Source organism: Amblyraja radiata, chromosome 5 (assembly GCF_010909765.2).
Source record: "Amblyraja radiata isolate CabotCenter1 chromosome 5, sAmbRad1.1.pri, whole genome shotgun sequence".
Taxonomy (NCBI): domain Eukaryota; kingdom Metazoa; phylum Chordata; class Chondrichthyes; order Rajiformes; family Rajidae; genus Amblyraja; species Amblyraja radiata.
This window is the reverse complement of record NC_045960.1, coordinates 3,840,282-3,863,561: the sequence shown is the minus strand read 5'-3', so window position 1 is coordinate 3,863,561 and position 23,280 is coordinate 3,840,282. Positions and strand designations below refer to the sequence as shown.

Below are 23,280 nucleotides of genomic sequence, written 5' to 3'. Positions count from 1 at the left end.
CGGGATTCATGCAGGTTTCATATGAATGGTCAAGGCAGGATCAAAGGACTTGTTTCCATACTGTATCTCGGTAACTTTATCTCTAATATAATGATTGAATGCAAAATAAAGTTCATACCTCACAAACATTTCTTCCTGTGATAAGAATATCCATGTTGTGCCGCACAAAGAATAAACACAGGCTCTCAAGGCGAGAACTGAATAATTTGGTCAGATATAATCTCTTGATTTTGCTTCCTTTACTAATTCCAGCAATAATTCGTCCACATTCTAAATATAATGAATCAAAGCATTAGTCACTGTAGGTTGCACGGTGGCGCAGCGGTAGAGTTGCTGCCGCACAGCGCCAGAGACCCGGGTTCCATCCTAACCACAGGTCCTGTTCGTACGGAGTTTGGACGTTCTCCCCGTGACCTGCGTGGGTTTTCACCGGGATATCCAGTTTCTTCCCACTCCAAAGACATACAGGCATGTAGGTTAATTGGCTTGGTATAATTGTAAATTGCCCCTATTGTGTGTAGGATAGTGTGCGGTGATTGCAGGCCGACAGGGACTCGGCGATCCGAAGGACCTCTTTCCGCGCTGTATCTTTAAACTAAACTAAGCTAAACATACCATACTCGCACTTCGAAACATACAGAAATAGCAATCATCCTTCATGATCAACCTTGATTAGAACAGTTATAATATTTGCAGAACACTGTGTTCTTCCTCAGAAATACATTCCATTTGATTTCAATGGAACCAAACATTTGTAGCTAACACTGCAGCATTCTACATTTAACAAAATGTTCAGGATTGTATTTTTAGGCCTACATACATTTCATACATCCGTTTAAATACATGTTGGAGCCATTTCTACTTCCCCTTCCCTGCCCTTTCAGAACACCTTAGGACAGAAATACTGCCATTGTGGTATAATTCAATGCTATAATGTATTTTGTTTGAAGTGCATGCATCTTTGGAATAGGCCAGGAAAGCCAGACACTACACAGGGCACTGCATTACGGTCCCCTTTTCCACTTTGTTGGAATTCTCCCATGGGAATAAGATCAGAAAAATCAAAGCATTCTGAAAACGTGATGCACATCCCATATGACGTACAGATCATATGTGTATATTGGTGTATGTGTGACTTGTCCCTAGTGTGTGTAGGATGGTGTAATGTGCTGGGCGGCGCCGACTAGGTGGGCCAAAGGACCTATTTCTGCTAACCACTCCCACTCCTCATTTTAATTCCAACTGGTCATCATGAAAGATGTATGACATAATGTTTGTCAAATATTTAATGATTTGATCATTAATACTGAAAAGGAATAACAAAATATCAGCCTATCCAGAGAACTTGAACAATGTTTACGTGATAATGCTGGAAAGTATTGATACTGGAAAGAAATTCAAGATCCTGGATTATACCATTAAAAATAATGGAATTGGGGAAAGGAAATAAGGGAGTGGACAAAATTTTAAATGGGAGGGAGTACAAATACCTTGGAGTGTACCTGGACAGTAAACTGGACTGGTCCAAGAACACTGAGGCCCTGTACAAGAAGGGACAGAGCCGGCTGTACTGTTTGAGAAGGCTCCGCTCCTTCAACATCTGCAGTAAGATGCTGCAGATGTTCTACCAATCGGTGGTAGCCAGTGTCATCTTCTTCACTGCCGTGTGCTGGGGCAACAGGGCGAACGCTGCAGATTCTAATAGGATCAACAAACTCATCAGGAAGGCTGGCTCCATCCTGGGCATGGAGTTGGATCTATGGAAGGTTGGTCTTGGAGAGGAGGATGCTCCTCAAACTATGGAGCATCCTGGACAATACAGCTCATCTCCTCCATGACACACTGGTCAACTTGAGGAGCACCTTCAGCAACAGACTGGTTCCACCAAGATGCAGCACAGAACGCCACAGGAGATCCTTCTTCCCTGTGGCTATCAAACTGTACAACACCTCCCCTTCCCGTCGTGTGGTCGACTGAGACTGAGACTGACTCCTCCCCCTCCCTCTCCAATCTTTGCACATCCCTCAAGCCTTTCCACTTGTCACTTTAATTTCATGTTTCATGTATTTTACGTTTTGTGTATTTTGTGTTTTTAAGACGGTTGGCAGATCAATTTCCCTCCTGGGATATATAAAGTTCTATCATATCGTATCGTAAAATTTGCAGGTTCTCCGTGAACTGCATCCACAGAAAATGCAAGGAAAGCAGTGGAACGTGATTAACATTTCCTAACAAGTAACAACATATGTAATGGAAAAAATGATACTGTAAACTACAAATAAATATGCTCCCTTTGTATACATTTTACACCATCTAATTAAGTGATTGAATAAAAACCTGTGGAGGCAAGTTTGACAGATTCAACCAACAACACATCAATTCAATCAGGTCACGAGTCAACAGCGGTACAGGAATATTAATATTACAGAGGGAAGACTAGGAAAATGAGAAAAGGCCAGTTTTAGTTTCAGACAGAATGTCATAATCATTGGCATTCACTCGAAACGGGTATGGCTGTCCTCTCATGGAGGACGCCTGTGCGTAACTTTGTTTAATGTTGGGAGACTGGTGCACAGACAGCCATCACATGCTCCCTGACAGATCTGGGTCAGAATCCAGGGGCATGGAATCCAAGACGACCGGGGACCCTTTTCCGCTGAAGCCTTCATCCGCCTTCCCAGCCGTTGTGACGCTCCACTAAAGTCAGCCATCGTCCTCCGCCTGTTCCACCGTTGAGGTCTTGGTTGGATTGTTCTTTGTCAGATATCTCCCCCTCGACCTTACCGCCATGGGTGGCCCTACCAGGCGCATAGCTCCAGACGGCATCGCTCTCAGGATCTCAGGACCACACAAGCTTCTCCACCACGACAAGGTGACTATCCACGGAGAAGCAGACAGAATTTGGATAGGGAGAGATGGATAGGACATACGGAAAATTTCTGCAGGATAATGCCAGGTAATTTTTATGTTTAGAGAGTCATCTGGTTAATAGATCAATAAGTACAATTAAAGAGAGATTTGATTTTCAATTACTATTGCATCCACTCCCACTTCTCTTGTGGGCTTGGCAACCCTGAGGTTCTGCTCTTCTCTCTGCAGGATCACCTTCTCTTTCTTTTTACTTTATTCACCTCACCCTCGGTCATTTCCACGTCTCATCTTCAATAAGATAATAATAATAATAATAATAATATAATAATATATCTTTTATTGTCATTGCACGTCAGTGCAACGAGATTTAGTGTGCAGCTCCACTGATGTACAAGAAAGGTAAATAAATACAATACATAAATAAACAAGCTGAAAATTGATTGACGTGACCATCTGAGGGAGACTGTCCAAAGGGGGTGGGTGGGGGGGCACTCATTAGGGCCGGTTCAGAGCCGCTATAGCTCTTGGGATAAAACTGTTCCTGAGTCTGGAGGTTCGGGCATAGAAGGCCTTGTAACGTCTGCCGGAGGGAAGTAGTTGAAACAGACCGTGGCAGGGGTGTGATGAGTCTTTATCGATGCTGACGGCCTTCCTGAGGCACAGTGTGTGGTAGATGCCCTCCAAGGCTGGTAGCTGTGTCCCAATGGTCCTCTGCGCTCTGTGGACGACGCGCTGAAGAGCTCTCCTCTCCACCTCCGTGCAGCTGAGATACCACACAGAGATGCCATACGTTAGTATGCTCTCTGTGGTGCAGCGGTAGAACGTTGTCAGCAGCTGTTGGGGCAGACCAGTCTTTTTTAATGTCCTCAGGAAGAACAGTCGTTGCTGTGCCTTCTTGACCAGCGCGGCGGTGTTTGTGGACCATATGAGGTCTTCTGAAATGTGAGTGCCCAGAAACTTAAAGCTGGACACTCTCTCCACACTTTCCCCATAAATGGAGATTGGGGCATATTCTCCAGAATGGGACCTCCTGAAGTCAATAATCAGCTCCTTGGTCTTGGAGGTGTTTAGTGCCAAGTTGTTATTGGCGCACCAGTCCGCCAGGTTCTGCACCTCCGCTCTGTATTTTGTTTCATCGCCGTTGGTGATCAGCCCAATCACTGTTGTGTCGTCTGCAAACTTCACGATGGTGTTGGTGTCGAATGCAGGGACACAGTCGTGAGTGAAGAGGGAGTAGAGCATGGGGCTTAGTACACAACCCTGTGGTGTGCCGGTGCTCAGGGTGATGGTGGAGGACAGGTGCGGGCCCAGTCTCACTGTCCTGCGGTCGCTCCGTGAGAAAGTTCAGGATCCAAGCGCATATCGGTGAGCTGAGGCCTAGCTGGTGGAGTTTGGTGGTGAGCTTGGTGGGGATGACCATATTGAATGCAGAGCTATAGTCAATGAAGAGCATCCTCACATACGTGCCCTGTCTGTCCAGGTGAGTCAGGACAGTGTGAAGGGCCAGAGAGATGGCATCCTCTGTCGATCTATTTGCCCTGTATGCAAATTGATGGGAGTCCAGTGAGGCAGGGATGCTGGATTTAATATGGGAGAGGACCAGCCTTTCGAAGCACTTCATGGGGATTGGAGTTAGGGCAACCGGCCGGTAGTCGTTGAGGTTGGTGATTTTGGACTTTTTCGGCACCGGCACTATGGTGGCTGTTTTCAGGCACTTGGGGACCGTTGCCAGAGATAGAGAGAGATTGAAGATTCTCGTGAATACCTCCGCCAGCTGTCCAGCACAGTCCTTTAATACTCTTCCCTGTACACCATCCGGGCCTGCAGCCTTGCGTGGATTGATCCTACGCAGAGCGCACTGTACCTCCTGAGTGCTCAGTGTTAAGGCCTGTCCCTCCGCTATGGCCGGGGTTATTCCACACCTGGTGGTGTTGCCAGTATCGAACCGGGCAAAGAAGGTGTTTAGTTCGTTGGCCAGTGTGATATCACCGTGGGGGCAGGCGGGGCTGCTCTTGTAGTCAGTGATGTCCCTGACACCCTGCCACATGCTTCTGGTGTCCGCGGCATTGAAGTGGTCTTCTACCCTTTGCCTGTTGAGCAAAGTTCACTTCCAAAGCCACACATCTTTCTTAAGCAAATGTTTACATCTCCAACTCATCATACTCAGATACCAAATGAAAGTTCACTCATTTTTTGGATCCACCAGCTACCGACCGCATCACATGGTCCAAACATGGGCAAAAGATCTGAAGTTTAGAGTTGAAGTGAGAGTAACTTTCCCTAACATCATGACATCACTTGATCAAGTATGACATCAGGCAACATTAGGTAACCTGAATTCAGTGGGATTAGAGGGAACCACACCAAAGCCGCCCCTCTCTGGGGATGCCTGGCTTCTACAGGGACTTGTTGAGAGTCTGGAACCTGGTTGCCGTTGACCAGGCCCCACCTCCACCGGCGGAGGGTGACGGCCCGGGCTTGAGAGCAGCCGGTCCCTGTCCCGCCCCATCGGATGACCGGGGGGCTCAAACGTGTGGAGTACTGGTGGTTGAGCAAGCCCCCGCTCAGCCGGAAGTACTCATCGGACCAAGGCGCCGTAATCCATCCCGGGAGCCGGTCCCACACAATTTGAGCCGCCTTTCCTCGACACCCTTCGTCTCCCTCCGAGACGCAGGGAGGCGTGTCCTGTACAGGCTCCTCCTCCACACCCCGCACTTCCTCGCCCTGGTCCACCGTCCGGACACCAAGTGGCGGTCGGTGTTGCCTTCCGGTCGCGAGGGGGGCCCCCGGTGGGGGTCCCTCTACGCAGGGATTCTCTCCCTCTACATTGGGGACCTGGGGTGGAGGGTACTGCACCGAGGTGTTCCCTGCAACCTGTTTCTCTCGCGGTTCAGACTCGCCAGCCGCCTGCCACTGTTGCGGGCTGGAAGAGTCTGTGTACCACGTGTACATGGAGTGCGTGAGGCTGCAGCCACTGTTTGAATATCTAAAGGGGCTGCTCCTTGCCTTCTGGCTGCATTTTTCACCCACCATCCTCATCTTTGGACACCCTGTGCGAAGGGGAGAGGGTAGGGCTGAAGATGTCCTGGTTGGGTTGCTCCTGGGCCTGGCCAAGCTGGACATCCGCGAGTCACGGCGCCAGACGGTGGAGGGCTCTACCTGAGCCGGCTGCCTGCCCCTTTTCCGGGGGTACGTCCGTGCCCGGGTGTGGATGGAAAGGGAATACGCCCTGTCTACGGGCACCCTGAGGGAGTTCCGCGACCGCTGGGCACCGAGGGGGGTTGAATGTATCCTTGACAAGGATTGTAATATAGTTGTTTAGCAGTTGATTAGCATATTTATTCATCTTGTATTATGGTGGTGTTTTGTTTTATTGTATTGTAAATACAATTTTAATATTTGAATAAATATTTTTGATTAAAAAAAAAAAAAAAGCCGCCCCTCTCACCCCAACCCCGCTGGTTGGAATCATATTAACCACAAAACATGACTGTGGTGGTTGGAGGTGAATCATCTTACCCACTAAACATGTCAGCAGGAATTCCTCAGCACAGCATTCTAGGCCCAGGTATTTTCAGCTGCTTCATCAATAATGTTCCTTCAATCATGTCAGAATTAGGAATGTTCACAGATGATCTCACGATGTTCAGTAGCATTCACAACTCTTTCGATAAGGATGTAATCCACATCCAAGCAGTTCACTTTCACCAAAGTGCTGAGCATCTTATGAAATCAGTGTGGAGTACACTATAATGCAATTTTAAGATCTAAAGGGCGATGGTGTTACATCTCTTGAAGAGCATAGAGTAGCAAGTCCAAAGGCACTGATGGGATCTATTCCAGGTTCGTGAGATAGACAAGAGAGGAGATTGTTGGGGTCTTTCATGAAGATATGTGTACTGCTTGTAGCCGCAAGCAAGGTTCTGAAGAATTGAAGAATAGCCAATCTTGTGCCTTTAAGCAAGAAAATAGCCCATCAAGCAAACCAACTTCCGTTGATTTCATCTACGCCTCACACTACTTTGGGAAAGCAGCCAACCATCATGGATCATCTAGAACCCAGTCATTCCCTCATCCTCTCTCCCCTTGGGTAGAAGATAAAGTTTGAAATCCAGCTTTAAGAACAGCTTCTTCACCACTATTTCCAGACTATTGAATGACCTCTCATTAGTGAAGGATGTCCCCATATATCCCTTGCACTTTGCACACTATATATATTCAGCAGTTTTATTTCTCATTTTGCACTGCTGTTCTACTGTACAGTTTGATTATACTCATATGATTTGCCGGGATCGCATGCGAAACATTGTGCATGACAATGATAAGCCAACACCGATATCAAACTGGATAATTCAGAAAACTATAGGCCAGTGTGTTTCACCTCAGTGAAAGGAAAGCTATTGGGGAGGAATCTTAGGGATAGGTTTCACTTGCAATCGGAAGACAATGGACTAATTAGCATCAGGCAACATGATGTCCCTAAGTGCTGGGACCACGAAAGGTCATTTAAGATGTTCACACCTAAGAATTTGAAGCTGCCAACTACAACCATCACTGACCCACCAATACACTGGCTCATTGTCTCCCGACATCCTCTCTCTGAAATCAACAATTGCTTTCTTGGTCTTGTTGATGTTGAGCAGGAACTTGTTACAGCACACTCTGCCGGATGTTCTACCTGTCTCCTGTACGCTGACCCATCATTATCCATCATTCATCCAAAAACAGTTGTGTCATTGGCAAATTTATTGATGGCACAGGAACTATATTTAGCTACATAGTCATGTGTATAAAGAGAGTAGAGCAGAGGGCTAAGGACGCAGCTTTGAGGTGCATCTGTGTTGATGGAGTATCGAGTGGATACTCGATCATCCACCAGAAAGGATGGTTTCTATGGTGCACCTGTATTACTTAAAGTTAGAGAATTAAATGTTCATACCGTTGGGTTGTAAGCTACCAAAGCATAACATGCGGTGCTGTGAGTGAGTGTACGGAAAGTTGCTACATTTCCTGCAGTTGCAGGGAAAAGTACCTGGGATAAAGAAGGGATGAGTGCACCAAGCAGTTGCGGATAGAATGGGCTCTGCAGAAAGTGGAAAGAGGTGGGAACAGGAATGTGTGTCTCGGTGGGATCTCATTGAACGTGGTAGAAATGTCAGAACAGTTGGGCAGCACGGTGGCGTAGCGGTGTAACTACTGCCTTACAGCGCCAGTGACACGGATTTGATCCTGACTACAGGTGTTTGTCTGTACGGAGTTTTACGTTCTCCCCGTGACCTACGTGGGTTTTCTCCGAGATCTTTGGTTTCCTTGCACACTCCAAAGACATACAACTTTTCATTCATGTCACATTTAAAGAAAATTATTTTTCATCAAAGTGGAAGATTACACATTTTTCTGTTATATTCCATTTTCCATGTTGTCGCTCATTTATTGGTCTATCTGTAGAAGGGATTTTTTAACCAATCAGCTTTACGCTGCATGTTTGAGAAGCTGTATAACCATATAACCATATAACAATTACAGCACGGAAACAGGCCATCTCGGCCCTACAAGTCCGTGCCGAACAACTTTTTTCCCTTAGTCCCACCTGCCTGCACTCATACCATAACCCTCCATTCCCTTCTCATCCATATGCCTATCCAATTTATTTTTAAATGATACCAACGAACCTGCCGCCACCACTTCCACTGGAAGCTCATTCCACACCGCTACCACTCTCTGAGTAAAGAAGTTCCCCCTCATGTTACCCCTAAACTTCTGTCCCTTCTGTATGCCAGCAGCAGATCCTGTATCCATTCAAAATGTAATCCAGTGTAATTAGAATTTACAAATAAAATCTACTAAAGGAACATTACATTCATTCCATAATCCACATTATTTGTTTTACTTTATTCACTGCATTTAGAATACTGTGTTCAGTTCTGGGCACCATGTTATAGGAAAGATATTGTCAAGCTTGAAAAGGTTCAGAAAAGATTTACGAGGATGTTGCCAGGACTAGAGGGTGTGAGCTACAGGGAGAGGTTGAGTAGGCTGGATCTCTATTCCTTGGAGCGCAGGAGGATGAAGGGTGAGATCACGAGAGGAATAGATCGGGAAGATGCACAGTCTCTTGCCAGAGTAGGGGAATCGAGGACCAGAGGACATAGATTCAAGAAGATGGGGAAAATATTCAATAGGAATCCAAGGAGTAAACATTTTCACACAAAGGGTGGTGGGTGTATGGAACAAGCTGCCAGAGGAGGTCGTTGAGGCTGGGACTATTTAAGAAACAGTTAACATGATCAGCTGACATCAACAGGTACATGGATAGGACAGGTTTGGAGGGATATGGACCAAGCACAGGCAAGTGGGACAAGTGTAGCTGGGACATGTTGACCGGTGTGGGCAAGTTGGGCCGAAGGGCCTGTTTCCATACAGTATCACTCTATGACTCTATGATCCATTAAATATACATTTTGCTTCTCACTTAACAATATGATAAACCATCCCTCCCATTTAAAAAAAACCCAGTGAATATGTTATGAATGTTCAGTATATTTCTCCCTTCACTATTTTGTATATGGTAGTTGGTTAAACGTGTAAAATTGAAGTCAATTATTCATGCACCAGAATATCAGCAAAAGCATACAACTTGAAGTATATTGGGTTTCCTCTGTTTAAGATGCTACGCATATTAAATATATAGGTTTACAATTAGAATGATTTAGTTTCAACCCCTTAATCATTTTTACCTGTTGGTGGTGGTTCAGACTGTTGGTAAAGAAATGCAAGTATATTTGTGCCTCCTTTTGCGAAAAAGTCATCAAAAGGTTGGAACTGTGAACAAAAGTTATTAATGGTGTTAACTTTTACAAACCACAGTTGGTTTAAAGTTCAGTTATTAACCTTGTCATAAAAATATCAAAATCATAATACAGATTTTCTTCCGAATAATTGTAATAATACCTTCCACTTAATTATTCCCTGAAATCATAAATAATATTAGAACTACCCTCCAGCCAGGATAGCTACCTTCCACCACATCCCTCTGTCTTCTATGAATAAGCCAGTTCTCAATCCATACAATGTCATTATGAATCTTAATCTTCTGGATCAGCCTACCATGAGGGGCCTCATCAAAAGCCTTATTAAAACCCATGTATACAGCATCCACTGCCCCTACCTTCATCAACCTCCTTTATCACTTCCTTAAAAAAACTCAATCAAGTTAGTGAGACACGATCTGCCAAGTACAAAGCCACGCTGGCTATTCCTAATTAGCCCATTCACTTCCAAATGGCAGTAAATGCTATCTTGAAGAATTGCTGTGAATAATTAACCGTGAACCTGGTTTATGTCTTTAACGCCATGATTAAAAGGATGCCAATCTTGGCAAAAAGTCTGGCGAAAAAATAAAATGGGGAAGATGGCTCAACCGTGGATAACGAGGGAAATCAAGGATAATGTTAAATCCAAGGAAAGGGCATACACATTGGCCAGAGGAAGCAGCAGATTGGGAGAAATTTAGAGGTCAACAGAGGAGGACAAAGGGGGTTAATTAAGAGGGGAAAAAGAGCATGAAAGAAAGCTTGCGGGGAATATAAAAACTGACTTAAAGCTTCTTTAGATATGTAAAATGGGAAAGATTAGTGAAGATAGATGTAGGTCCCTTACAATCAGAGACAGGTGAATTTATAATGGGAAACAAGGAAATGGCAGGACAGTTAAATGTGTACTTTGGTTCTGTCTTCACTAAGGAAGAAACAAACAATCTCCCAGAAATACTAGGGGACCGAGGATCTAGTGGGTTAGAGGAACTGAAGGGAATCCACATTAGTCAGGAAATGGTATTGGGTATACTGTTGGGACTGAAGGCAGATAAATCCCCAGGGCCTGATGGTCTGCATCCCAGAGTACTCAAGGAGGTGGCCCTCAAAATCGTGGATGCATTGGTGATCATTTTCCAATGTTCTCTCGACTCTGGATCAGTTCCTGTGGACTGGAGGATAGCCAATTTTAAGAAATCTCCACATTTTAAGAAAGGAGGGAGAGAGAAAATGGGGAATTATAGACCTTAGCCTTACAGTGGGGAAGGTGTTTGAGTCGATCATTAACGATGTTATTGCAGCGCATTTGGAAAGCAGTGACAGGATCGGTCAAAGTCAGCATGGATTTATGAAGGGGAAATCATGCTTGACTAATATTCTGGATTTTTTTGAGGATGTAACAAGTAGAATGGAACAGGGAGAGGCAGTGGATGTGGTGTATCTGGACTTTCAAAAAGCCTTTGACAAGGTCCTACACAAGAGATTAGTGTGCAAAATTAGAGCACATGGTATTGGGGGTAGGGTATTGACATGGATAGAGAACTGGTTGGCAGACAGGAAGCAAACAGTAGGAATTAATGGGTCATTTTCAGAATGGCAGGCAGTGACTAATGGGGTGTCGCAAGGCTCGGTGCTGGGACCCCAGTTAGTTACAATATATATTAACGATTTAGATGAGGGAACGATGTGACATCTCCAAGTTTGCGGATGACACAAAGCTGGGTGGCAGTGCGAGCTGCAATGAAGATGCTGAGGCTGCAGGGTGACTTGGATAGGTTGGGTGAATGGGCAGATGCATGGTAGAAGCAATATAATTGGGATAAATGTAAGGTTATCCACTTTGTTGGCAAGAAGAGGAAGCCAGATTATTATCTTAATGGTGTCAGTTTTGGAAAAGGAGGGGGTGCAACGAGACCTGGGTGTGCTTGTACATCAGTCACTGAAAGTAAGCATGCAGGTATAGCAGGTAGTGAGGAAAGCTAATGGCATGTTGGCCTTCATTTTGAGAGGATTTGAGTTTAGGACCAATGACGTCCTACTGCAGTTGTATAGGGCCCTGGTGAGATCGCACCTCGAGTATTGTGTGCAATTTTGGTCTCCTAATTTGACGAAGGACATTATTGCTATTGAGGGAGTGCAGCATAGGTTCACCAGGTTAATTCCCGGAATAGCGGGACTGACATATGATGAAAGAATGGGTCAACTGGGCTTGCATTCACTGGAATTTAGGATGGGAGGGTATCTTATAGAAACATATAACATTCTTAAAGGATTGGACAGGCGAGATGCAGGAAAAATGTTCCCGATGTTGAGGGAGTCCAGAACCAGGGGTCACAGTTTAAGAATAAGGGGTAGGCCATTTAGGATAAGGTGAGGAAAAATGTCTTCACCCAGAGAGTTGGGAATCTGTGGAATTCTCTGCCACAGAAGGCAGTGGAGGCCAATTCGCTGGATGTTTTCAAGAGAGCTCTTAGTGCTAAAGGAATCATGGGATATGGGAAAAAAGCAGGAACGGGGTACTGATTTTAGATGATCAGCCATGATCATATTAAATGGCAGTGCTGGCTCGAAGGACCGAATGGCCTACTCCTGCACCTATTTTTCTATGTTTCTATGTTTCTAAATGCAGCATCTTAGAAACATTCACAACTGAATGACTTACAATAATTGACTGGGTTCATTCAAGTGATGTGGGTATCAACAATATCTATGGTGACACAATACCTGTGGAGAGGGGGCAAGTGGAGTGGAATGGGGAGATAGCCACTATAAACAGGAGCAGGGTGAGGAGACAGAAGATATTGGTGAACCGAGGATAGGTAAAGATGGAACCAGGTAGGGGAGGGAGAGGGGTGGAGTTGGGAGATAGAAGCAGATTGATGATGGAGGCAAGAAAAAAGAGACAATAAAAGAGGTGGGTGAGTGGGGGGGGGGGGGGGGGGGAAGGTTGGAGGAGACAGCTACTAGAAGATAATAAGCATGAACACAAGGGCTACCAGTTCTCCCTGCGAGGTCAATCCACCATCATGTTTTTCAATACACCTAAAACCTCCTCACTTTTTAATATTGACATGGGCTAGAATATCTACATACCCCCCCCCCAACCTTATCATCATCTATGACCTTCTCCTTGGTGAATATCAATCCAATGTAGCCATTTAGAACTTTCTGACCTCAAGCAAAAATCCCCTCCTTCGTCCTTGGCCTACCAATAGACAATAGACAATAGACAATAGGTGCAGGAGTAGGCCATTTGGCCCTTCGAGCCAGCACCGCCATTCAATGTGATCATGGCTGATCATCCCCAATCAGAACCTCGTTCCTGCCTTCTCCCCATATCCCCTGACTCCGCTATGTTTAAGAGCCCTATCTAGCTCTCTCTTGAAAGCATCCAGAGAACCGGCCTCCACCGCCCTCTGAGGCAGAGAATTCCACAGACTCACCACTCTCTGTGAGAAAAAGTTCCTCGTCTCCGTTCTAAATGGTTTACTCCTTATTCTTAAACTGTGTGTGACCCCTAGTTCTGGACTCCCCCAACATCGGGAACATGTTTCCCGCCTCTAGTGTGTCCAAGCCCTTAACAATCTTATATGAGATCCCCCTTATCCTTCTAAACTCCAGAGTGTACAAGCCCAGCTGCTCCATTCTCTCAGCATATGACAGTACCCTTTCCCTAACTACCCTCTTTCCATTAATACTGGCATAAAATGCCTTGGAATTCTGCTGATGCCTACTTGTCAAGGACATTTTTTGGCCCCTTTTAGTCTTCCAAATTCCCTGCTTATGTTCTTTCCTGAATGAATAAGATGATTGATGAGGGTATGGCAATAGAAAGAATGATAGCGATATGAAGAGAATAGGTAGGGAAAAAAGCATTCCAAGGGCAAGGAGCGAGAATTAGAGAACATCGCCAGAAGGTGACTGGCAGAAGAACCAAAAGTGGCACAGAAAAGCATGTACATGCAGTTGTAAGAATCTGAAATACATTGCCATGTGGAATTGTGGAGGCATATGCAACAGCAGTTTTTAAAAAGGAATTGCAAAACATCAGCAAAACATGCTTGAGAACAGTGTTATCTAGACTCTTCAGCCAGCACAACCCCCCCTGGACCGTGCTGTAATACAATATTAATTTTACAAGCTCTCTCAGGGGAAGAGGTTCAACGAAGTGCTCGACACCCCCCTGAAAAATGCAACAAGCGCACAGATATCTGGAAATCTCTGGCTGATCGCTCAAAATAGAGGAGGGGCATTCAGAAGAAATTAACAATCCCAAAGGTGATATTGACAATCACTGGCATATCTCTCGAACTGGAGGAGGGAACCAGGGCTGCACGGTGGCACAGAGGTAGAGTTGCTGCCTTACAGCATTTACAGCACCGGAGACTCGTGTTCGATCCTGACTACAGGCGCTTGTCTGTACGGAGTTTGTACGTTCTCCCCGTGACCTGCGTGGGTTTTCTCCGAGATCTTCGGTTTCCTCCTACACTCCAAATACGTACAGGTTTGTAGGTTAATTGGCTTAGTATAAATTTAAAAACTGTTCCTAGTGTGTGTTGGATAGCGTTAATGTGCGGGGATCAATGGTCGGTGCGGACATGGTGGGCCAATGGGCCTGCTTCCACGCTGTATCTCTAAACTATTTTATGACTGTTTTTACTTGTATTTTAATGTTGCTGATTTTACCTGCACTTTTTTGAACTATTCATACTGTTTTATCAGGAACTGGATTGTTTTTTATCGTATTTATTTTATGCGTGAAATGTTTAAGTTTTTATGAGCGATGCTCCGGTATTCCCTGAGAAACGTCTTCTCATTTTGCACTGTACAATTGTTGCTTTGCAAGATGACAATAAAGGATGATAATGATAATAAACTAAACTAAATTAAGGTGATATCCACAATTCCTCAAGACAATGCATTTACTGGGAACACAAGGAAGCTCTGCTTAAACAGTGGAAGACATGGATCATCTCACAAACTATCCACCACCCCCCTTCAAACGGCTTCTGTTCTATTTGTGGAAGGGTCTGCAGTTCCCACATTAGTTCAGAACAACAAAAACACAAAACCAGAGTTAAAGCGAGTCAAAGAAACAATAAGAGAATGCTGGAAGAACTAAATGGGTCGAGCGGTATCTGTGGAGGCAAAAGGTGTAATTGAATATTTTGGGTTGAAACTCTGCATCATTCCTAATGGCCTCTAACTTTGTGGGCCAGCCTACCATGATGGATCTTGTCAAAGACCTTACTGAAGTCCACGTGGACTGCATCCACTACACTACCTTCATGAATATACACATTGATATTGGTTTTATTACTGTCACTTGTATTGAGATAGTGAAACGTTTTCTATGCACATTATCCAGTAAAATCATATTATACACAAGTATAATCAAGCCATATACAAGTACAACAATCGGCAGGAGAAGAGAGAGAGTGAGCAGTTATTTTGATTGTATTAGTGCCACATTTAAAATAGTGGGTTAGATTGGCTGAGGAAGAGACCCAGTAGCCAATAAAAGGAAGAGAAGGTTTAGCAGTGAGGTGTTTTGGGAGGGGCGTTTTCGGAGAGAGGCTGTGACGAGGCCAAGTGCAGAACTGAGACTTTGGCTGGGGGCTTTGGCAAGAAGGGCTGAGGAAAGAGGTAGTGAGTTAGCAAACAAGCCAGCTTCAAGCCCGGAGGCCGAGCAGCAGCAGCGGGAAGTTTAAAAAGGAGCAGTTAGGAAGAAATAAAGTTGGGATGCAGGATCACGTGATGTACTTTAGCTGCATGATGTGGGAGCTGGTGGACCCCATCGTTCCTCATGACCACATCGACAACAAGTGTTGGTTGCTCGAGAAACTCAAGATCAAAACTGATAACTTGCAATCTGAGCTTCAACCACGTCAAGGACGGGTGCATTACCTTGTTAGCGTACAGGTAATTGTCAACAGTATTGACAATTATCGACCTATTGCATTAGCCAGTATCTTGTCTAAAGTACTGGAGAGAATACTGTTAACAAAGCTAGAAATGTATGTCCTTACTACTGACAATCAGTTTGGGTTCAAAAGAAAACATGGAACTGACCAGTGTATCTATGCTCTTAAAGAGATTGTGTTCAGGTACACAAGCCTGAATTCATCTGTATTCTTATGTTTTATTGATGCGTCCAAGGCATTTGATAGAATTAATCATGAACAATTGTTTGTAAAATTGCTAGATAGAGGTGCCCCTAAATTTTTAGTGAGAATTTTAGTGTTTTGGTATGCCCATCAAACGTTTCAGGTTAAATGGGACAATGTTGTATCTGCTCCATTCTGTGTTAGTAACGGAGTGCGGCAAGGAGGAATTTTGTCTCCTATTTTATTTAATGTTTATATGGATGAATTATCAAATCAGTTAAATAGGTTAAAAACTGGCTGTCTTGTGGGCAACACTATTGTTAATCATCTTATGTATGCAGACGACCTGGTCCTGCTCTGTCCATATAGTGCTGGGCTGCAGCAGATGTTGAAGGTGTGCTCTCAGTATGGCCTTGATTATGACATAAAGTATAACGCTAAGAAAAGCCGCATAATGATAGTTAGAAGCGCTGAGGACAGGAAATCAACTTTTCCGACCTTTTATTTGTCAGACAGTCCTCTTGCTGTGTGTGAGGAAATTAAATACCTAGGTCATGTCATATCCGATGACAGGACGGATGACAAAGACCTCTACCGACAGCGCTGTAAAATTTATTTTCAAGCTAACATGCTTATAAGGAAGTTTTCTATGTGCTCTGACTCTGTGAAGTGTTCCTTGTTCAGAACCTACATCACACCGTTATATACTGCTCAATTGTGGTCTAACTATAAGAAAAAGAGTATGCAGAGGCTCAAGGTAGCATACAATGATGCAATGAGGTTGCTGCTTCGTGTCCCTAGGTGGCACAGTGCCAGTCAATTGTTTGTGTCCACTAGAGTGCCAACCTGTGAGGCACTCTTAAGACAGCTGATGTTTAGTTTTATGTGTCGCCTGGACAAGTCAGAGAACCACATAATTGAAGCCCTAGTCAGCCCTCTGAAAAGCTGCTATAGATTCACTTCTAGGCTAAGATGGCATTGGTGCAATAGCTTGTATATCTTATAGGTTAATATGCAATTTTTAATGTATTTTTTGTATCTCCTTATACTGTATGATGTGTTATATGGACCTGTGTCTGAAATAAAGCTTTATTATTATACCGTTTCCAAAGGCAGTCATACCAATTAGAATAACTACTTTGAATTTGGTGCATGGTCAGGAGAAAGAGGGTGTGACTGCAAGTGAGGCAGGTAGAGGGTTCCAAGAGGCAGTGTTATAGGAGCCTCAACCCTTGAGCTTGTGTAACAGGTCAGGGGTTCTTGAGTCCTGTATGGATGAGAGTGATGGACATGGGGAAGTTAAACAATGTAAAGATGGCATCATGAATCAGGGAGACATTGGGAAGAGTATACTCAGAGGAATAGATCCAAGGATACATACAGTATTGCATCAAATTGGCAGAGGGGTAAGGTGCCGCTGTTGGTAAGGAATGAAATCCAATCCTTAGCAAGAAATGACATAGGATCAGAAGATGCAGAATCACGGTAGATACAGCTAAGAAACTGCAAGAGTAAAAAGACCCCGATGAGAGTTATATACAGGCCTCCGAATAGTAGCCAACATGTAGGGTACAAATTACAGCTGGAGGTAGAAAATACATGTAAGAAAGGCAATGTTACAGTGGGCATGGGGGATTTCAATATATGCAGATAGACTGGGCAAATCAAGTTGGTACTTGAACCCAAAAGAAGGAATTTATAGAATGTCTATGAGATGTTTTTTACAGCAGCTTGTGGTGGTGCTTACTGGGGAAAAGGCAGTTCTGGATTTGGTGTTGGAGAATGAACCAGATTTGTTTAGGAAGCTTAAGGTGAAGGAACCCGTCGGAATGTATCGGTATTACTGTTGAGTAAAGGGAACTACAGAAGCATGACAGAGGAGCTGGCTAAAGTTGAATGGAAGGGGACCTTAGTTGGAATGACAGTGGATAGCATTGGCAGGAGAATGGGCGGCACAGTGGTAGAGTTGCTGCCTCACAGCGCCAGAGACCCGGGTTCGATCTTCACTACATGTGCTGTCAGTATGGAGTTTGCATGTTCTCCCTGTGACCGCGTGGGTTTTCTCCGGGTTCTCCGGCTTCCTCCCACACTCCAAAGACGTGCAGGTTTCTGGGTTAATTTTCTTCGATAATTTGTAAAATTCTCCCTAGTGTGTAGGATAGTGTTAGTGTGCGGGGTGATCGCTGGTCAGTGCAGACTAGGTGGGCTGAAGGGCCTGTTCCCATGCTGTATCTCTAAAGTCTAAAGAGTTTCTTGGAGTGAATTGGATGACATGGGAAGCTTTCCCCCAAATAGTAAGAAACATACTAAAAGGGAGAATGCAGCAACCATGGCTGACAAAGGAAGTCAAGTGCCAAGGGAAGCATTATAGCAAAAGAGATGGCATATAATATGGCAAAGATTAGCAGGAATCTAAAGTTTATGAAGCATTTAAAAAACCAGAAGGCAACTCATTGAAACCTACCAAATAATGAAAGGCCTAGATGTAGTGGATGTTGAGAGGATGTATCCGGCGGTGGGACTGTCTAGAACCAGAGTGCACAGCCTCCGACTAAAAGGACATACCTTTCAGAAAGGGAAAGAGGATGAATTTCTTTAGCCAGAGGGTGATGAATCTATGGAATACAATGCCACAGGGACCTGTGGAGGCCAAGTCTGAATATTTTTAAAGTGGAGATTGATAGGTTTTTGATAAGTAAGGATGTCAAAGGTTACGGGAGAAGACAGGAGAAAGGGGTTGAGAGGTAAAAATAGATCAGCAATAATTGCATGGCGGAGCAGACTCGATGGGCAAAATGGCCCAATTCTGCTCCTATGCCTTATGATCTTATGAACAAATAATGCAAAGATAAAAATACCAGAGGGCAGAATATATAGTGTTACAGCGTTATAGCATTACATTAAAGGTACGAATCAAAGTAAATCCACAATTCAAATATAACGAGTAAAGTTACGAGGAAACAATACTTACAGACAGAGAATCCAAAACAAACTCTTCCACGTCTGCTTTATCCATCTCCAAACGCCAGGAGATGATATCCATGAGGTATTGATATACTTCATCGAACTTCTTTCTCCTGTTCTCCCTTGCTTCTCTGTACCTTCCCTAAAAGTGTATGTGAAAAAATCATTAGCTCCGTGTTAGAGTAAGAAAGCAATGTTACGTTATTTACTTGCACAGATTTATCTACACATAGCAGGATTTTGATTCGAGATTTTCATCCTCATTCAACATTCCATGTGCATTTTGTTTTGGCAATGTTTCCACATATAAGAGGCAACATTGTTTCTGATTCTTCCTAACCTGTACAGCAGTAGCTGTCAGCACTAAAAGCCCCATCCCACTGTACGAGTTCATTCAAGAGTTTTCCCGAGTTTGCCCTGGTTCGAACTCGGAGATTTACGGTAATGGCCACTCGTCGGTACTCGGGGCTCTCGTGGACATTTTTCAACATGTTGAAAAATCTTCACGAGTCTTCCCGAGCTTACCGCGTTTCCCGAGTACCTGCCGTTAGCATTACGAGCCGCTAAGAGATATCCCTGAGCTCCGACGTACCCGCTACGTTAATTCCACGTGTTTACCACGAGTTTGATTTTTTTTTAAACTCGGGAGAGCATTTGAATGAACTCTTACAGTGGGGCAGGGCTTTTAGCCAGGAAGCTAAACACAACTCCATACGCCTCCGCCAATCGAAGTGGGACCAGCCCCGCGAGGCCGTACGCCTCAAGCGACCACGTTTGGTCGCGCTAGACGCATGCTATCGCAAGCTGGTGGGACAGGCCCTTTACTGCGTTGACTGTTCTGCCCATATGCACCTCTGTGAGCTCGCCACTTTCCCAACAGCACAGTCAGACTTTCTTTGTTCTATATAATTGTAAGTTCTGAAACTACATCAACATTCCCTACTCTCAGGGAAATCAAAGAGTGAAGGATGGAGAACAGAAGGAAGAGGAGCTGAGAAAGATATGGAGATCAAACTTTTCACATGACTGCCACTGTTAAACACCAGTTTAAACACCGCCACCATAAAGGCAAGACAAATGGAGTGGTACATCAGACAAGGGAGATACTGGTACGAGTGAACTGTAGTCAGGGAAGAGACTAAGAGAATCCAGTATCCCAGCTCACCAAAGAGCATATCCACATGTCAGTACCCTCCCGAGGTCAAGGGAAGCATTCATGAGAAGGCTGACGAACATAGATGGTTTATGCATTATCCGATTATCTGACCAATCCATGAAATGGCAAGGTTCGTGGAGTAGTCCATCTCCAATCTTTGGTGGGAGATTGTGTTAGTCCTAAAGAAATTCACATGCTCAGGTGCTAGAGTCCACTGACACTTCTACTATATAGCAGCTGATGGCTGATGTTTCAGCCTTCCTGTAGACACAGAAAATCTTCATGCCTTTTGGAGTCTCAGCCTAAAATATTTATCATTATAACTGTTCTCAAGAAGCACACTGGAGCCACAAAAAGACAAGGGATGTCTTCTGTAAGCAAATTTTCGGAAACAGGAGGGTGCTATTTTGAACAGATTAATGTTCTCTACCACTGAGATGTACTCTACTATTTTGATTAGCACGGGTGTCAAGGATTATGGGGAGAAGGCAGGAGAATGGGGTTAGAAGGGAGCAATAGATCAACCATGATTGAATGCCATAGTAGACTGGATGGGCCAAATGGCCTAATTCTTCTCCTATCTTTTATGACCTTATGACCTTTTGTCCAAGTAATAAGAGTTCTCCAGGTACAGAAATGTCAGTATTGGAAGCGAACTGCTGTCCTTGGAAAACAAAGAGCTGATTCCAAACAACTAGCCCTCTAGGGTGCTGACAGATGCAATTTTGTTTTTAGTTTTTAGACATATAGCATCGGAACAGGCCCCCACAGCCCATAAGTCCATGCTGACTATTGAGGAAACCCCTGCAGTCACAGAGAGAATGTTAAAACTACGCACAGACAGCAGCCAAGGTCAGGGTTGAATCCGGGTCTCAGGTGCACGTGAGGCTGTGGCTCTTCCAGCTGCGGCACTGTGTCACCAATGTGCAATCTGTATCATAGCAAGTCCACAACACATTATCTATCCAGTCCTTGGAGTTTCATCGGCTCTGGGGAGGGTCCATTACATCTGTGTTAACCTCTATCAGACAACTAAAGGGGCTGTCCCACTGAGGCGACCTAATAGGCGAGTTTAGAAGAGTTTAGGAGAGTTTGAAAAAGTGTCATGTGGAAGACCTCCTTCGACCTCCTTCGACTATGTTGAAGACCAGCTTTGACTAGCTTTGACTACTCTCGATTACCTTCGGCTACCCTCGATTACCTACGAATAACATGCCGACCTACTACGACCTACTTCGACTAAACCCACGAGTAAACAAATATCGATTTTTTCCACAGCGACCTTTTTTTACTCGCGGGCATTTTTCAGCCTGTTGAAAAATACACTGCGACCTAGCTGAGGCCTCGAGTACGCGGGGACTACTCTCGAGCATGAAGGAGAGTTACAAAGACCTCCAAGGACCTCATGTGGACCATGCTGCGAGTATGAGTCGAGGGCAAACTCTTCTGAACTCGCGGATTAGGTCGCCTTTGTGGGACAGCCCCTTAACCCAAAAGTGTTTAGGAAGGAACTGCAAATGCAGGTTTAAACTGAAGATAGACACAAAATGCTGCAATTAACTCAGCAGGACAGGCAGCATCTCTGGAGAGAAGGAATGGGTGACATTTTGGGTCGCGATCCTTCTTCAGACTGAGGGGAGGGGGAGATACAGAGATAAGGAAGTGTAAGGTGTGATAACAAGATATTAAGTGTGTGATAACAAAGGGGGTGGATATCAAGGAAAATGTACAAGAGATCATTGTTAGCTAGGAGAAGGTAATAACAAAGCAAAAAGAGATCAAATGGAAGATAGACACAAAAAGCTGGTGTAACTCAGTGGGCCAGGCAGCATCTCTGGAGAGAAGGAATGGGTGAAGTTTCGGGTCGAGACTCTTCAGAGGGATAAAGGTAACGAGAGATATAGATGGTGATGTGGAGAGATAAAGAACAATGAATGAAAGATATGCAAAAAAGTACCGATGATAAAGGAAACAGACCATTGTTAGCTGTTTGTTGGGTGAAAACGAGAAGCTGGTGTGACTTGGGTGGGGGAGGGATGGAGATAGAGGGAATGCCGGGGCTACCTGAAGTGAGAGAAATCAATATTCATACCACTGGGCTGTAAGCTGCCCAAGTGAAATATGAGGTGCTGTTCCTCCAATTTGCATTTAGCCTCACTCTGACAATGGAGGAGACCGAGGACAGAAAGGTCAGTGTGGGAATGGGAAGGAGAATTAAAGTGTTTGGCGGAAAGGGGTGGAGATGGGAAAATGTGGCTAGTGGTGGGATCCCATTGTAGGTAACGGAAACTTTGGAGGATTGTGTGTTGTATGCGACGGCTGATGAGGTGGAAGGTAAGGACTAGAGGGACTCTGTCTCTGTTGTGACTAGGGGGAGGGGGAGCAAGAGCGGAGCTGCAGGGTATCGAGGAGACACAAGTGAGGGCCTCATCTATGATGGGAGAGGGGAACCCCCGTTCCCTAAAGAATGAGGACATCTCGGATGTCCTGGTATGGAACACCTCATCTTGGGCGCAGATGCGGCGTAGACGGAAGAATTGGGAGTAGGGGATAGAGTCTCTGCAGGAAGCAGGGTGGGAAGAAGTGTAGTCGAGGTAGTTGTGGGAGTTAGTGGGTTTGTAATAGTCATCAGTCAATAGTCTATTTCTTGTGATGTGAGATCGTGGATAAAATGGAATTAGGGACAGTCAGACTGGTCAGAGGGGTGGAAGATTGCAACCTTCACGTGGTCCGCCCTGTTTCGATGAATGCAATCAACCCGGCGGGCACAATCAAATAAGATCAAATAGAACAAGTTGTCCTACAACTTTAGGCTGTGCACACCATGCGCAAGAAGAAGAAGACTGGTCAGAGAACTGAGAAGGGGGAGGGATGGAGAGAGAGGGAAAGCAAGGGTTACGAAATTAGAGAAGTCAATACCCAAAAGTCTGGCCTAACAATCCAAAGAAACAAGTTTGATCTCAACGCGGCAAGGGAATTAGAATTCAGTTAAGAAACTGAAATCTCTACAAAATAAACTGTTCTTATAAAATGATGAACATTAAACAACTAGATAACTAAAACTTACAGCTTTCCTAATACCTTAAAAATCTGCCTTCCTTTACCAACATTGCCCGCATTTGACAAGACTTTAATTTGATTAATAATAATAATAATAATAATAATAACTTTATTTATAAAGCACTTTAAACAACTACAGTTGCCACAAAGTGCTGTACATGAGAAATCATGAACAAAAAGCTATTACAAACAATTAAAAACCATTAAAAACCGTACAACGAAGGACTATAAAAAACACACTAAAAATTAAAAGACATTAAAAGCACTAAAAACAGGACCAATGCCTCAGCCAGTGTCGAAAGCCAAAGAA

General features: G+C 44.5%; 1 protein-coding gene across 1 annotated transcript in view; it reads right to left on the bottom strand.

The window, feature by feature from the left end:
• LOC116972889 (dynein heavy chain 8, axonemal-like) overlaps positions 1–23,280 on the bottom strand; it is a 574,435-nt gene that overhangs the window by 528,361 nt on the left and 22,794 nt on the right. Inside the window, exons 4-6 of the mRNA XM_033020476.1 lie at positions 18,762–18,896; positions 9,609–9,693; positions 119–270 (exon numbers count right to left, since the gene is read on the bottom strand). Of these exons, the coding sequence (XP_032876367.1) occupies positions 119–270; positions 9,609–9,693; positions 18,762–18,896 (372 nt within the window). The remainder of the gene's footprint in view (positions 1–118; positions 271–9,608; positions 9,694–18,761; positions 18,897–23,280) is intronic.